Source organism: Esox lucius, chromosome 20 (genome assembly GCF_011004845.1).
Source record: "Esox lucius isolate fEsoLuc1 chromosome 20, fEsoLuc1.pri, whole genome shotgun sequence".
NCBI classification, from domain to species: Eukaryota; Metazoa; Chordata; class Actinopteri; order Esociformes; family Esocidae; genus Esox; species Esox lucius.
Genome location: NC_047588.1, coordinates 10,086,774 through 10,104,619, shown reverse-complemented (window position 1 = coordinate 10,104,619; position 17,846 = coordinate 10,086,774). Strand labels below are relative to the sequence as shown.

At 42.1% G+C, this 17,846-nt stretch overlaps 1 protein-coding gene across 1 annotated transcript; it reads left to right on the top strand.

Annotated features, from left to right (window-relative positions):
* The first annotated feature begins 1,522 nt into the window (after positions 1-1,522).
* On the top strand, positions 1,523-15,902 carry akirin1 (akirin 1). The gene is made up of 5 exons (XM_010885357.5): positions 1,523-1,894; positions 12,270-12,413; positions 14,041-14,169; positions 15,181-15,252; positions 15,434-15,902. Exons 1-5 carry the CDS (start codon positions 1,687-1,689, stop codon positions 15,442-15,444), a joined length of 564 nt encoding a protein of 187 aa, XP_010883659.1. The 5' UTR covers positions 1,523-1,686; the 3' UTR covers positions 15,445-15,902.
* Positions 15,903-17,846: the final 1,944 nt, after the last annotated feature.

Here is a 17,846-nt window from a genome sequence, read left to right as displayed (position 1 = left end):
ATATATATATATATATATATATATATATATATATATTATTTTTTACATTTTAGTCATTTAACAGACACTTATCCAGTGTGACTTATAGTGCATAATAATAAACATGGAAAGCATTAATTAACATAAGTTATGAATTATCCTTGGTATACTGCTAAGTAGCCAAAAGGCTACCCTCAGGGTGAAAAGGACATGCTGTATGTCTAGAAAGACAAATTTAATTGCTTGTCAATTGTTGCAAGCATTGCTAACTTTTAGGATGTGGTCATGTAATGTCAACTTCATTTAGCTGAGAGCCTCATCCACTGTGGACAGAAATACATGTTTCAGGTGTGTACTACAATGTTGTCCCTTCAGTCTACTGTGATAGCTGGTCTTTTGCCCTACCGCACAAGTGCACATAAAATGACAGAGGTAATGCACTAATGTACATTACCACTGGGGATTATTAGACAAACTCTAATTGACAGTGGTAATGAGGGACAAATCAGATATAGTAAATGCAAGACATTCCCATTAATTTATGCAGTTCTTTGTTGAAAAAAAACAACACAATAAGGGCTTTTTAACATCACGAAAGAGTATGAGTATGGTTAGGGGTCGATTTGGGATTGGGACCTGTAATCCATAGGACAGGGTTATTAAACTTCTGTCCTGGATAGCCGAAACACTTCTGTTTTTGATCCTGTCTTTCGGACCTGCTTAAACAAATGCATTTAAGCTCTATAAATCATAAATGTTTCAGCCCTCCAGGAGCAGAGTTGAATAGCCCTGAATTGCTAATGACTGACTGGAACTGAATAGCATTACGAAAAGCCTATAACTGACTGAAACTTAAGGGAAGGCCTCTGGTTATTACTGCGGTGTGCAAAAGTTGAAATACAGACATTTTATGTTCTATTAATAATAAAGAATATTATGGATAGCCTAACCGTTCATGGCGAAAAGAAGCAGAAGAGCAGCCTCTTTCGAAAACCTTAGACATCCAGCATAATTCAGATTGTCTAATCAACCTCCGTCCTACTCAAAATGTGAAAACATCCAAACAACCACGACCAATTAGTCAAAGGAAAAATCAGAAATTGGACTTTCGGCGGCTGCACCTGCAGTCCAATTCTTAGATTGGTTTTCCCTAATTGGTATTTTGACCAGGGTTTTTATCTCACACCTTTGGAGCTGATCTGAGTGTTCTATACAGCAATTACTGTAAATATATAACATAATTGATTTGTCAGTGTTGAGACGCAACCAAAATGTTAAATACATTAAAAATAGTCGTCATCAACACAAGGGGTGCATCCAATGAGAGTAAAAATATAATGCGTGTAGTAGTAAGACGAAGTACAGCAAATTCGAATGTTCATGAATGCTAAATATGTTAAAAAAAGGAACAAAATTAATTGTATCACAATAATACTCTGTAATACGTTAAGAATATATTTGTTCTTAACCTAAACTCACCCTAATTATGTTCAATGGTAGAGTCTGGCCCGTGACGTTTTAGTAATGCAGTCAGCAGGCACAGCAGTTGGCTCAATTCTCCCCGGTTTCAGAAAGCCGTTGTGAGAGAGAGGAAGTGAGACCTGATTATCCAGTCCAACGTTTTTGGAAGATATTTAACGTTTAGCCCTCAGTTTTTTTGCTCGGTTATATTCCGTATACCTTTGTTGTCTCTCTTACACACCCAGTATGGCGTGTGGAGCTACGTTAAAGCGTTCGATGGAGTTTGAGGCCCTACTCAGTCCGCAATCTCCAAAGCGGAGAAGGTGCAATATACTACCCGGGGCTCAAAGCACTCCGTCCCCTCAAAGATGCAACCTCCGTCCGCCAGTTGACAGCCCATCATCACACTCGATGTCTCCACCCGCTATAGGAGGAGAACAGAGGCTCACTCCAGGTAAGAGATGGTGTCAGTTGGATATGGCTGTATTTCAGAGAAGCTGATATGGGGGAGGGGGTTAGACCTAGGTGGGGGTTAGGGTGGAGTGAATGGTGAGACGAGAGAATCGGGGTTGGAGTAGCTAGCTAACGTATGTCAGCTAGTTAGCTAACGTTAGCAAATGCTTTAAACAGTTTGGTAGGAAACGTTACCGCGTTAGCCAACGAGTGACGTTGACTGATGTTTATTTTTGAATTGCCTGGAATTTATGTTGGCTATCACTATTGCAAGTTTTGTCGTCTGCTTGCTAACTCTGCCCGTTAGCTAGCTAGTTAACAAAGATGCCTAACAACAACCCTTACCCAAGTGCATAGATTGTGTAAACACAAGCTTAACAGTTTTAACATCAAGTTGTGTGATTGTTGTCATAAGCAACGATTGGTTGTTTTTGGCTGGCTGCATCGTTTTTAAGTGTTGTCTTATCACACTTGTTTGCCAATGCTAGAACTAGACAGTTAGCTAGCTAGCTATCCAGTTAGCTAGCAATTTCAACTGCCAAACGTGAGGCCAACGCTGAAATGCACTGTTAACGTTTGAGCTTTAACTTTGCCAAATTTAAACTAGCAATCACATGAACTATTTCGGGGTTGAGAATCTGTAGCAACACGATGCTCTGAAATGGCCCAACCTTTTTGTTTAGCGGGGAACTGGCAACACAAGGGTTTGTGCCTTCTCGACTTTCCCAGGGCTGAAAGGCCATTGTTCTGCTCCCCTGTGAGTGTTGTGCGAGTGTGCGGCAACATAAATTGGATAATTACCTGGATATGTCGGCTACAATCCAGCAAGGCTCATTGAATGTGTCTGTTACTGGGGTAGAGTTATTTGACAGCTGCTAATCTTCATTCCGGTCTAAACCCTAATTAAAACCTTGCATCTACATGGCAAAATTTGATCATTGCCCTATTTGTTTCTTTGTTGGAAGTATGTATCATTTAGTGGGGGAATGCAGTGCCATCTGAGCCATCAGTTATTTTAAACCCCCTCTTTTTTCTTTCAGACTTCAGTTTGGTCTGCTGTAATGAAACCTTTATTTTGATATTTTCCTAACTTTGTATTCAGTTGAATATAGCCATAATTCAAACCCTGCTTTCTGCTGCAGCCCCTCCTGTCACAAAACGTGTGCAGAATTTCAATGACAACTGTGTAAAGGACTGCCTCCTGGGTCACAGTACAAAATAAAAATCAATTTGGCAACCCAAGACAAGGAGTTCTTTTGTTTTTAGACTAGAGCTCAGCCACCCGTCTCATTATGCCCATGTCCCGAGGCAGATGTCTCCTCCCCATCACTGGTGAACTTTGTCTAGCCTATCTCTTTGAAAGAATGTCCTGCTTTAATTTCTGCCTCTAACCCCTTGGTTGCACCTTTTTACCTATTTGCACAAAGGTTATTGGCTAACATTCCTATCTTCAGAATGTTCCATAACACTGACCTTTTGTGCCCTCGAGGCCCCTGTGCCACATCTGTAGATTGAATTTTTCACTCATCCATCGTTGGAACTGGAGAGCACTCTCCTGGAAGTCCCCAGTGGCCTGCCTGCACTGACATTAAAGCCATAATCACACAAACGCATGACAAATGAGCATGATGAATCTATAATATTTCTTAAAGGAATACATGTACATACACAATTGTTTCAAGTATAGCATTCATTAGGGGCTTTGCTTTCTTCTGTATTAAACAGTATTTTCTGTCAGGTAGCCTAGTCTTGGAAATGTTCACAGCCACTGTGTTAGTGTTACAGTAAGTTGCCTAAACAGTGCGCTCTGCCCAGCACTTTTGCTGTGTAAGGTGGGATAGAAATGTATGCTATAGGTTTCATATCATAATGTAGCTGTAACATTACATCACTTAAGTACTTTAAAAGCAACTATGGCATTTTTTATCACAGCCTTCATATAGGCTACTCACACTATAGCCTGCGTTTGACTGTACGAGGCCTGGGGTGAAATTCTCATACCTGCATTTGGTGGGTGTTTATTTTAGGCTCTACTAACATTCCTCAAAGACTTGTCTTCTACCAGTGTTCTTAATGACCAACAGGACAAAAATATAAAACAGTGGGGCAACATTAGTGTGTCTCGAAGTCATTTTCCATCCTTAAAATTTGAGCTTAGCATGAAATGTCGGTTCCCACAAAAGCTGTGAATTGCTCATAGTGGAAGTGAAATTGCAACTGTATGGCTGGTGTTTTTGTTCAGGGGAGAGAAAAAAAAGCCAAACAACGGCTGTTGGCCTGGTCCTGTCTAGTCTAGCCCATCATACCGAAATTATGCATTTGACATTCAGACTTGACTAATCCTACTCCTTAGTGTGGGTAAGGACTTGTTTGTTTCATTTAGCTACATTGTTTTGGTTCTATGGGTGAACCTGCCTTCCCACAACCAGTTAATGGTGCAACATGCAGAAAATCCTGCAACATCTGAGGAGGAATGTTTGCACGTTCTCAAGCATGCCCATATCAAAAGCCTAAGGGCCATGTGTGGTTGGCAGATGGAGGAAGACGTGTCGTCGTCAATTGCTTCCTGTGTGCCGTATTTGTTTATCTGACGGTGTGATGAGATTGGTTGTTGATGTTTTTCCACAATTTGGCTTCTTTGCTTCATTAAAGCTGAATGTAATGTTTTCTTCTCTTTTCCTGCTTTAAGTTCCTCAGTGCAAAGCAGAAGTTATGTATATATGATTTAGGGTTTTGTTCAATGAAGCGAAATGGTTGCTCAACCAACATTATTTATAAAATGTCTTTGTACTCCTTACTGTTGACTCAGAGCTGTCATGTCCTTGAAGGCATTGAAAACGCAAATGTACGCCACAAGCTAGTCTGTTTTTTCTTACTGCTTAAATTACTTATCGTATGTACATGGGCTAGCTATCTGGACAGTTTATGCACACTAACATTTCGCTTGCTGTCTGCCTCGCTGGCTGAGCTAGAGGGGAAAGGAATGTAAGACGTTGATTTGTGGGCAGCGGAGTCTACAGACGGGCAACGCATACCTGGTGTTATGCTCACCTTAACCCCTCTTTACCCAGAGAGAGGCCTCAAAGCCGGGGTCTAGATGGCTCTACGCAGGCCTGCCTCTGAGCTGGGGCTGCAGCTGAAAGCAGTTTGGTTTTCAGTCACTGTGTATAATGTCAGTTGCCTGTCAATAAACCCTCCCCCCAACACAGACCCTACGAGCCAGTTGGTCTTGCTTTGTTGTAATAGCTGTGTGGACCGGGGATATCTGGTGCAGGGCAATGGTCACACGGCCAAGCCATATCACGCGAAGTCTGTCCTCCATTACAGCCCCCTCCCACCCCTGGTCCCTCCAGTACTGCATGGGGCTTCAGCTGGAATGTCCCTCAGATGACGGATGAGCTGCGATGCCTGGGGCACGGTGTTGCTAAAGCTGCTGCTCGCATCAGGTCCCAGAGGCGTATGGGGTGGTTTACTCCTTTTATCCACCCCCACTTCAGCCCACTCGGTTGGTCTAAGGGGTTAGATGACACGTTAAGCAATATGTCGGTATGCCCGTGGCATCGGGCGCCTCCTGACGACTTGTACGAGGTGCTGTTTTGTCATGACGGACTGAATCAGGTCAGGTGCTCGTTAGATTTAGGCCTAAGTGCAGCATTTCTTAAGATGGCTCCTCTCTGGGATCCTCACGTTCAACACAGCACTGGCCTAGCTTAGTACTTTTCACGATAGTCCTTTCATTCATGATGCTCCAACTTCCTGGCAATTACCAAAGCCTCTGGCTAGTTCCCACCTACATCCATAATCTGGTAGCAGTCAAAGATGCCTTTACCCTTTGGGTCTATACTATGTCTGACTTACAATACAGGGGCTTCCTGGCGGCTTTGGATCCCGTAAGTCCCACCCCCCACTCCACTTCAGCAATAGAGGGTGAAATGAGTCAGACGGACTATTTTTCTCTCCGCTGCTACCCCCTCCAATGTCCAACTTAGCTGGCCAATCTCCTGGCGATTTTAGTTTTTGTTTGTCCTGTCTCTAAGCTTTATAACAGGGGCTTCCCTACCCCCCTTTCCCGGAAGTGTCTTTGATTGATTACTTTCACCGGGCTGTGGCAGGGTCATTGTTGCTAGGCGACAGCCAAAGATTGGAACTGTTGTCATTGGCAGTGTCAAGCAGCAGGGGAGGAATTTCACTTGTTACTCAAAAGGTTACCGTCATCTGAGATCCTTCAGCACTGCACACCTAAACGGAGGGCTCAGGAAATGTCTCTTGTCAACTTGCTGTGTTCTTATTTTATTTCAAAATGTAGCCTGGATGAGGAATGGCTATTGGGATGCTGGTGGACTTTTTGCTGTCATGGCACCAATGTAAAATAACCATTCCTTGAGTCTCACACTGGGCTTTGTGGATACACAATGTGATGCTCACACTAGTAGGTCATAGTATTTGAGGCAACATTGACTGACAACCCCATCGGGAGCATGCCCTGAGATCCGTGGTTTATTATTTCTTCTTGGTTTCGCTACACCTGGCTGCCGTGGGTGGAACGCTGTGGAACTATCTATACGTATTGTTACTGCACAGTTGTTGACAGCTATAGATAGTGGGGGCTAGTTTGCTTATTAGCAGGAACAAAACACATCGCTGTAATATAGGAACGTCAGCAGACATAAGAATAAAGATTCAACAGCAGGAAGGTAGGGTAAATGGTGGATAATTTACACAGTGCATACAAGGGTCATTATACTAAAATATTTACAGAGCTATGTGAACTTCAAACTCTGTATATTAGTCTCAAATGAAAATGCCTCCAATTGGGCGAAACTAGTAAATGGGCACCAATTGGTGCAAGCAAGTGTGCAATAATGGAGAGCATCATGGCTTGACCTTCGCTGTTAACCAGTTTATTATAATTTTTTTTTAATAGTACCCCTTAAGCGCAGAATTACTGCAATGCTACTATGCTAAGACACTTAAAGCACAGTAATACAGTGGGGGAAACAAGTATTTGATACACTGCCAATTTTGCAGGTTTTCCCACTTACAAAGCATGTAGAAGACTAATTTCTATCAACTGTGAGTGATGGAATCCAAAACAAAAATTCAGAAAATCACATTGTATGATTTTTAAGTAATTAATTAGAATTTTATTGCATGACATAAGTATTTGATACATCAGAAAAGCAGAACTGAATATTTGGTACAGAAACCTTTGTTTGCAATTACAGAGATCATACATTTCCTGTAGTTCTTGACCAGGTTTGCACACATTGCAGCAGGGATTTTGGCCCACTCCTCCATACAGACCTTCTCCAGATCCTTCAGGTTTCGGGGCTGTCGCTGGGCAATATGGACTTTCAGCTCCCTCCAAAGATTTGCCATTGGGTTCAGGTCTGGAGACTGGCTAGGCCACTCCAGGACCTTGAGATGCTTCTTATGGAGCCATTCCTTAGTTGCCATGGCTGTGTGTTTTGGGTCGTTGTCATGCTGGAAGACCCAGCCACGACCCATCTTCAATGCTCTTACTGAGGGAAGGAGGTTGTTGGCCAAGATCTCGCGATACATGGCCCAATTCATCCTCCCCTCAATACGGTGCAGTCGTCCTGTCCCCTTTGCAGAAAAGCATCCCCAAAGAATGATGTTTCCACCTCCATGCCTCACGGTTGGGATGGTGTTCTTGGGGTTGTACTCATCCTTCTTTCTCCAAACATGGCGAGTGGAGTTTAGACCAAAAAGCTCTATTTTTGTCTCATCAGACCACATGACCTCCCATTCCTCCTCTGGATCATCCAGGTGGTCATTGGCGAACTTCAGACGGGTCTGGACATGCACTGGCTTGAGCAGGGGGACCTTGCATGCGCTGCAGGATTTTAATCCATGACGGCGTAGTGTGTTACTAATGGTCTTCTTTGAGACTGTGGTCCCAGCTCTCTTCAGGTCATTGACCAGGTCCTGCCGTGTAGTTCTGGGCTGATCCCTCACCTTCCTCATGATCATTGATGCCCCACGAGGTGAGATCTTGCATGATTGACCATCATCTTGAATTTCTTCCATTTTCTAATTGTGCCAGCAGCCTTCTCACCAAGCTGCTTGCCTATTGTCCTGTAGCCCATCCCAGACTTGTGCAGGTCTACAGTTTTATCCATGATTCTTACACAGCACTCTGGACTTGTTTGATTGAATGTGTGTCTTTTATACAGGTAACGATTTCTAACAGGTGCAGTTAATACAGGTAATGATTGGAGAACAGGAGGGCTTCTTAAAGAAAAACGAACAGGTCTGTGAGAGCTGAAATTCTTACTGGTTGGTAGTTGATCAAATACTTATGTCATGCAATAAAATGCAAATTAATTATAAAAAAAATCATACAATATGATTTTCTGGATTTTTGCTTTGTAAGTAGGAAACACTGCCGATTTTGCAGGTTATCAAATACTTGTTCTCCTCACTCTATATCAAAATACCCATTCTTTTTTGTATGTCGTAGGAGTTGCATACGATGGAATGCTTTATCCTTCTATATTCTGACAAGATTAAATACAATTTGCCAGTCCAGACTTATCCAAACCTGTTTATCCCTGGACCCTCTGTCACCACAGGTTATCAGAACCACATCGGAATGATCTCCATTACAATTTGGGTCATTGGGCAGGGTGCATTCCAGTGACTTGGGCCAGGGTATCAGGATTGAATCTGGTTGACGCAAACAATGCACCGCAGCCTTTCAACTTCTCAGTTCAAGCAGCATTTTGAAACATTTTGGGTCCTCTGAAGGTCACATTTGAGGGGGCGACATGGAGGTCTAGCTTAGCCCCTTGTTGTAGCTACATAAACAGCTGGTCAGGCTGCACGGTAAACCCAGGAATCCTTCAGTCAGCCAACATGACCAAAGCCCCCCCCCCCCCCCCCCCTTCTGGACACCTTAGACTTGCTAATGCATGGCTGGCTTGCAAGCTCAGCACACTGAAATATGGATATTTGCTCTTATTGATAGGGCTGCTGCTCTCTCAGCCCAAGATAGTTCTCTCTAGATAGAGGGCCAGTGTGTACGCATGCCCTTCACCCTTTTGGGTTGACTAAGGCCAATATGTGCTCCTCACTCCTCACTGGCTGATACATGCAGCCTTGCTCTAGGTTTACTAAAATTGGAAGAAAACTGCATTGTTTGTGTTCATTTTAACGAAGTATAAATCTTTTTTCTTCTTCTTAAACTTCTTTGTCTAAAGAGGACAAACACGAAAAATGTAGACCTAAATTGTGAGGGATTGAGAGGGCAACTGTTCCTCCTGGTGGAATACTTCAATGGACCCAGAACTTTTTCGAAAGTAACATTCCCTTTCATTTTTTTGTTTTACTCTGCAAATGTCTGGTCTCATGAGCAAAGTTAAAGTTGTGAAAATTCTGGGTAACGTTCGATACAATTACAGTTAAGTAAAATGTTCAGACTGTGGGCAATAGGATGTTGTGGCTATTTGAACATAATGTAGGCCTATCAGAGTGCCATGCAAACATCGGAGCAAATCCTATAGCTTTTTCATCTAGAAATGGCATCTGATTTAAATGTAACCCACAGGAACTTTTGTTATTCAATGCAGGCCTGATTCAGTTGAAAGTTTTTACATTAAAACCAGCTTGACATCCATGTTTATTTTTTTTATTGGTCTGTAATGCAATATTGATTTGACAAATGATGTTGGCGTTCTGTAGTGTAAACTACCAGGGCAAACTGTGAGGTTTCATTGTGTGTATGCATGTGCTGGCGTTTCTTACGAGTGGCAGACGTGGAAGAGTTGTGCGGTCAGACACTTATTATTTTCATTGCTTGGTCAGTGACAATACTCCTGTGGAGTATTTTGGAATTACTGGTCAATTGAAGGTTTTGATATCTTCAATGGTTTGATTTGATCAACACCCAGCATAGCCAGAAGAGCTCCCCTCTAGGTTTTTTCCTGTTTTTCTGCCTTTCTAGAGAATGTGTTTTCTAGACACTGTGCTTCAACATCATATTGCTTGGTCTTTTAGGCAGGCGCAGGTTGCATTAATGCAGGATTCTGTGTTTTCATGCAGATTCTGAAAATAAAGGGAGCCTATATTGATCATGAGGTTTCAAATTACAAAGTTCCAACTTTTTATTCTTACATATCAATCAATCAAATGTATTTCTAAAGCCCTTTTTACAACAGCAGTTTTCACAAATTGCTTTTACAGAAACACCCAGCCTTAAACCCGGGTGTTTAAGGCGCGAGCAACAGTAGTGTTGAATTTCAGTGGCTAGGAAGAACTCCCTAAGAAGGACAAATTTTAGGAAGAAACCTAGAGAGGACCCAGGCTCAGAGGGGTGACCAGTACTCTTCTGGCTTTGCCCGGTGAGATATTAAGAGTCCAATTGTAATAATTAATAAATGCATGTGGGCTAAATCCAGAGTCTATTTATATTTAGACTAGGTCAGAAGTATGATCAGATGGACAGGGACAGCAACGTGCCCCCCAAACCAGGTACTCCGCAGGTGTGGAACAGGACCTCATGTCCTCCTAAAGTTTAAAACGGGAGGAGACTGGAAAAATGCATTCCTCATATCAACAACGATTTATAGTGGAGAAGGAGAACTGACCCAATCCCCCACCACAATAATATAGGGGGGGGGGGGTCCGGGGGGGACATTGTGGCCTCACCGGCGGAATCCCCGGACAGGGCCCATCAGGCAGGAAATCAATCCACCCACATTGCCAGGCATCAACCAAAGGGACACTCACCAACCCTTTGGGATTAGCCTACCTAAAACATCTGATCATCCACATCTTAGCTACATGCTTTCTTATCACTTCCTCTCGCTTCGCTGACATTTTGTTGTTTAGTCTCTGTTGTCTGTCCAAGGCTAGCTGGCATGATAGTTGAAATGCTGTCATTTATTCATTAGTTTTAAGAAAATGTGATATGTTTGGAACCTTAAATAACTAAACACAACTCTTAAAACAAAAAACACTTTAGTGTCTTATTTTACTTGCAACGCTCAATCACATTTTGTTTATTGCTCTGCAAAACATTGAATTTTTTTTTTTTTCCAGGGAGGTAAGCCTCATTAGGAAAATGCTTTATTTGCCATATCAATCTAGCATCTCTGACAAAAAGGCTAAATAAAATAATACGCCAGTAAGGTTGTTACATTTGAAACGAATGACATCAGAAAGGAAATACTATTTAAATAAGGCATTCAATAATTAATGATCGATGTCCATAGCTTGTAATTTTTTCTAACACGCTGTTAAAACGTTCGTTTCATCAACACTTTGGATCAAGTAGTGTACATTCACTTGAATTATAAGATCATTTTGGTCGCTGGTAACGTGTGGAGTGTGCTAATTTTCCTGTTTGTCTGCCTGTTAAACCTTTGTGTAAAACAGTGCTCCCATTAAGAAAGCTTTGGAAACCATGAGTATGAATACATCAAATTCCCATGTCTATCTTTTGGTATGCATCACTTATTGAAGACCATGTACCAAAACCAACCCAGTTTCTGTGGTCCTCCAGTATCTCTAAGACTTGAAGGCTGTAAGAATGGAGCCCTATTTCCCTCCCTTCACAGCACAGTCACAAATCACCCAGATCTATCGAAATAAATCACTTTGGCTCAGTGCTCCGTGCCTTGGCCCCTCAACACAAGTCTCCCGCTTTAGAAGCACTGCCAAATGGCTCTGCTGGACTACATCTTAATATGCAGGTAGTTATTTTGCTCTCTTTTCGCCAGACCTGCTGGTACAAGTAGTCTAACATTGTTGTCTTTGCTCATAGAGACATGGAGAGATGTTATGTTGGACTGTTTTGGTTGGATATGGATGCGTCACGAACCCTGACATATTTGAAGAGAGAAGTGAATCGGACGCCTTCACCCCTTTGACGGGATCTCTGAAGGAGTGGTTTCTTCAGGAAGTGTCTGGGGGGGGTTGCCACAGCTGCTGTCGATCTGTTGCCGATGTTAGTCTCGCCCAGCATTAAAGCTCTCCTTCCTGTTCGAGAGTATTTTGTTTTGAAAAGCGCCCCAGCTGAACACTGCAGCTGACAGGATGTGTGCATGGCTTTGAGGCTTCATTTAGGCGTGAAGAAACCATTCTCCAATCATAATACACTTGTCCTACTGGGCTTATAGCGTGATTGTGGTGTGTAGCGATGGTCAGCATTACATTTTAGAACACGTCTTCTGAGGATGGATGGCTAGGTTGTTCCTACACGGCTAGTTTATGATCGGAGACTGAAATGCTTACGAAGCAGTCACCTATATGGGCACCGTATATAGATTTTCCAGGCTGTTGTTTTGTGCTGTGTCTGCAGGTTATTTTCACGGCTGTGCATGACTGTTTGCTCTGTCTCATCCCCTCTACAGAGCAGATATTTCAGAACATCCGTCAGGAATACAGCCGCTACCAGAGACGACGGCAGCTGGAGGGGGCCTTCAACCAGAGCGAGGCATCCTGCAGCTCCACCGATGCCCCCAGCTCCTCCCTCAACGGCCCCAGCTCCCCGCTTGGTGAGACCCTGAGAGACACTTTGTCATTTTGAATGGATGTGAAAGTTTTTTGTATATCATCTGACCCACAATGGGTATGGAGGGCATAGGGAATGCAGAATATTTATTATTATTAATGATTGTTGCTGTAATGGTACACTCTTTACCATACAACACAGGGCTTAAGAATTCGCATATGAAGCAGAATAGGAGCGTTTTAAAGAGAACCCCATAAATAACTAGCTACGCTGTGTTGAATGCCTCTTCCCTAAGTCTGAGTTAACGTTTCCAGCCCAACTCGAGGCGAAACAGTTATGCAATGGATAGTGGGGATATTCATAAACCAACAGACAATCCTCCATCTTTGTTAAATCTCCGGTTTGTCAGCATTCTGGCTTTCTAGTAGACAACAATGGTTTTCTAGTAGACTACAAAGAGCTGTTGTTCAAACATTAACTGTCGCAAGTGCTTGACGAAAATAAAACCAGAAACTTGATACTCTGGTGATGTCAGTGTAAATGTATCAATATCCCCAGAGCAACACGGAAATGCAAAGAAACAACACAACTAGGGCTGCAACAACTAATCCATCAAATCTATAATGTCAGTAGCTGACAATGAATTTCATGATCGATAATTTTGGTCTACATAAGATGAAAGATGGAGGAGACAGTGTGGCTCAGCACTGTAAACTAGTCTAAAATGAGTCTGCTTTTCATTGAGCTGTGTATTAGTTTGGCATCATGCCATAAGGTTAATGTTAAAAACCCTACACTTTGTTGAGTAGTGCATTAATGATTGCAGTAGCACATCCAAACTGGTGGGCTACTTTTGCATGTACAGTAGAGCTGGATTATAGTTCTACATGCTAAACATTCCCCACATTACTATGAGAGAGGTCAGGCCATGAGTGTCACAGAAAGTTGGAGCAAAAGCATCCCCGGTTGATCTCATTTTTTTTATAATCGTAATGTTGTCTTTGTACCTCAGGCTATACTTCAGCTATTTTTAATGCTGCCTGTTACAAGTTTCTCATGATTGTCTTACCTTTCCATATTCTGACTTACTGCAATTCTGGGTGAATTTCTACACGTTAAAGCATACTATTTACTGGTATTTTCTTCGTTATTACAGACTGATCACATAAATAGATTATCAGATTATTGTTAAATGCAGCCCTAAACACAACTTTGTCTTCCCAATACATTCAAGCTGCCCACAGCAGTAGTCTGATTGGGCTAGAGAAATGACCAGCAGTGGGTGTTTGCATAGCTCCGGGTACACGCCTGTACTCTGGTTGAGAATATGGGGTTTCTGAACTTAAGGTGTGCCGGCACGTTACAAATGTCCCTATCCCATTTATTTCAGCAAATGAGTAGTACCCACACACTATATGGTTATAAACCAATTCTCGTGCCATGTTTGCAAATCATGTTAAATTGTGTTTTCATGACACGTTTTATATTTTTTCCGGATTAGAGTTGTCATTTTTGCCGAATCAACTTAAAAGGAAAGATCTTCAGTAAATGTTGATGATAAAGAGAAAAGTCGCGCAGCACTGAACTGCGAATCTCCAACCACAATACGTACCGTGGTTTAGGATTACTGTTGCACCTCTGATAATCACAAGTGTGTGTGTGTGTTTCAGGGGCATCGAGGAAGGACCAGCCGTCGTTCACGCTGAGGCAGGTGAGCTACCTGTGCGAGCGCCTGCTCAAAGACCACGAGGAGAAGATCCGGGAAGAGTATGAACAAATCCTCAACACAAAACTGGCAGGTATACACATTTCAATACAGTGCATGGCACTATACCAGACTTATGTGCTTACATATTGTGTAATACTGGTACTGAACCGTGTCTGCTGTTACTGGCTGTTTTTATAAAGTTGGTTGAGCAGCATCTGAAAATTATCATGCCATTGTAGCCTTCACCTACACGTTACTTCCCCTGTGGTCTGGCTGCCATGAGCAAGAAGTGTGCAGGTGACACAATTTTGTCCCTTCTAATTCTGAGCCAGGCAAAACCACTCATCAGCATTATCATGGGCACATCCAAGTGAATGCCAATAGGAAAAAAGATACAGAACTCACTATCCTTCCTGTTGCTTGTTTGACGTGAGTTAGCAGCAGATGACAAACGCGTCACTAGAACATTAACCAGCCTGCCCCAACATTTGATAGAAAGGAGGAGCAGTATTTTTTTTTTGCTAAATTAAAATAAGTTATTACGTTAATATGTTAGAATTCGATGAAGAAAATGAGGCACAAGAGGCAGTTCAGTATCATGAATACGAACACAGGGAAACTCATTGCTGGGCCCAACAATTCCATTCACTTCTGACTTTCTTGTGCTTTACCAGTGACTACTCCAGTGACCAACACATAGTGAAGTCCTCTTTTTCCATACCTGTGGCATGTTCTTATTGACCACAGCTTTTTGCCAATCATCATTCAGACAGAGCTTTTAACTGATGTTTAATGTAAGCTGAAAGTGCAAGTGTTATTTTGTTGGTGTTTTCCTGACTACAGTTCTCCCAAATGGTACATTCTTCAGTTTTAAACTCACTTGGTTTGATAATAAATTCATGACTAAAATAAGGTGTGCTTGTCCTGAACCACAGTAAAAACATCTGCTGTTTGGGTACTTGGACTAGAGTTGGGGAAAATTGCTTTTTTACATTAAACGTAGAGGCGTATAAAAACTTATGTTGGTTTGAAAGCTCTTTCTGGTACTTGAATCTGCACAGAAAACATTTTATAATCCAACGTCCAACTTTCTCTTCTGCAGAACAATATGAATCTTTTGTGAAATTCACGCAAGACCAGATAATGCGAAGATATGGTGCCAGGCCTGCTAGTTGTAAGTATCTTCTAGTTATTTTCCACATCCCACTCGTCCACCTTTCTGTTTCTGAATAGCAAAGGGGTGATCTCTAAAGCCATGGAAGAAAAAAGGATTTCTGTTAGGAGTTGTGTTGCATTATCTTTTCTTAATTTCTGTCTTCAGTCTGTTCTCATTCATTATTCACTCTGTGTTTCAGATGTTTCTTGAACTCCCCCCCCCCCCCCATTGAGGTACCAGCTTTTCTCACTGGATGGCTGCTCTTCTACGCCCCCCCCCCCTTGATTTTTATTATTTCTTCCTTTTGTTCATGCTATTTGGGTGCGATGGTTTATCTACATTTTTAATCCAATAAGGATTTATATACTCCTGAACTGTTGCTGCTGGCCAAAAAATGTACGTATTGGAAGAAAAAACATGTAAAACACCCTTCTGTCTCTATGCTGTCTCTGGACGTTTGACTGAAGCAGATTCGTCTTCCCAGCGCTGTAGAACACTTGGCTAATGTGATCAGTCTGTATTATAACCTGTCATCACCGCTCTTTGCAGCAGCTATACTACTAAAGCCCCATGTCTCCCAGCCACCCACTTTATCTTTTCCAAATCTTTACTTGAGGATGTGGATTTATTTTTTCTTCTTTTGAAAAATAAACAATCTGTGATTAAAATGCTTTGTCCTCAATTACTTTTTATGATCAAACTATGACAATTTTTTTTGTAATCTTAAAAAAATAAGTAAATAAAAAGATTGATCTTGTCTCCATTTGATAATAATTTTTCCCAAGATGTGAAAGGATGTCTGATTAAATCACAACAAGTTGGTTTCTCTATTCCTGCAAGGAAACCTGTTAGGTATGTCCTATTCCTCTTGGTGAATCAGGACAGTTATTGCATGAGTTATGTCTGGGAGGGGGACATTGTGGGAAGATGTTGCAGGGGTCGGTAACATTTTTCATTTATCCTACATTTCTACTGATCTGTGTGCCAGTTAGGATTTTCATATGTGCCTGTCTAACTGCTTGCCTGGTTAAACCAAACATAGACTATACTGCCTCAGAGCTCAACCCCATAGATCTAGGCCTACCTACCTGTCAATGTACTGTCACGGAGCTCAACCCCTTAGATCTAGGCCTACCTACCTGTCAATGTACTGTCACGGAGCTCAACCCCATAGATCTAGGCCTACCTACCTGTCAATGTACTGTCACGGAGCTCAACCCCATAGATCTAGGCCTACCTACCTGTCAATGTACTGTCACGGAGCTCAACCCCATAGATCTAGGCCTACCTACCTGTCAATGTACTGTCACGGAGCTCAACCCCATAGATCTAGGCCTACCTACCTGTCAATGTACTGTCACGGAGCTCAACCCCATAGATCTAGGCCTACCTACCTGTCAATGTACTGTCACGGAGCTCAACCCCATAGATCTAGGCCTACCTTCCTGTCAATGTACTGTCACGGAGCTCAACCCTATAGATCTAGGCCTACCTACCTGTCAATGTACTCTCACAGAGCTCAACCCCATAGATCTAAGCCTACCTACCTGTCAATGTACTGTCACGGAGCTCAACCCCATAGATCTAGGCCAACTTACCTGCATCGCATAAGCAAAGGCTTGTGAGGTGACTTCTGAGTTGTTGAGTCCAGCACAGACTTTCAAGGCATGTGTTTTTACTATAACAATTCATTTTCTGTGTTTTATTTCAAGGCCCCATATGTGTAGATCTGACAATATTTATCCACTACTTATTTTGATGCTTTTGATTGGGATGTTGGCTGCCTGCATTTAGTCACTTACTGACATTTAATATGCCTGCCTATTCTTTTCTCTTTTGTGGGGGGTTTATGGATGTTTTTCTTTTGTCAATTGCACTTGACATCTTTCAACAACTGCTGGATGTGTCATTCACATACACACTCTTACCAAGAGCTGCACTAAATGTAGGTGTATTCTTAACTGTACAGTTTGTTTGAGATGATCGCGTTTTAGACAATCCATCAAGCCTCCAAACTACTGAGGTAATCTTCCTTGACATTTTTCCCATCAGTAAATGGTTTTCCATGTTCAGCAATGCAGTGCACAACTTTAGCTCTGTGTGGACACCTCACTTTGCTTTCATTTCCTGGCCACATTCCTCATGTATTTGTTAGCCCTTTCCAGCTCATCCATGACGTTTTTGTCTTTTGTGATGAAATGATGCAGAAGACTTGAGGTCTGACATTGACTTACATACATTTCAGTAAACTAATAGAAATGAGCTGCCTTTTTTCCAATGCTTTTGCCATTTTGGTGCTGAGCTTAATAAAACAATGAAAGAAGTCTTGGCAGGTGCTAGTTATGTGCAATTTCGTCAGAACGGTTCTGTTTTGAAGGTAACGGTTAATGAAGAGGCAGGTTGTGCGGAACCAAGTGCTGCAACATCATAAAAGATAATTGGATGATCAAGATTGGAATGTCATTGGAACTATTACCCTTCTATGAAAACTAATGCAATTTCAATCATAAAATGGTGAAAGTCTGGAACTTTACAAGCCAATCAGTTATATTTAAACTCATATTGTTAATTGCATACAAATTGTATGCATTGCTTTTACGTGCATTAAGTTG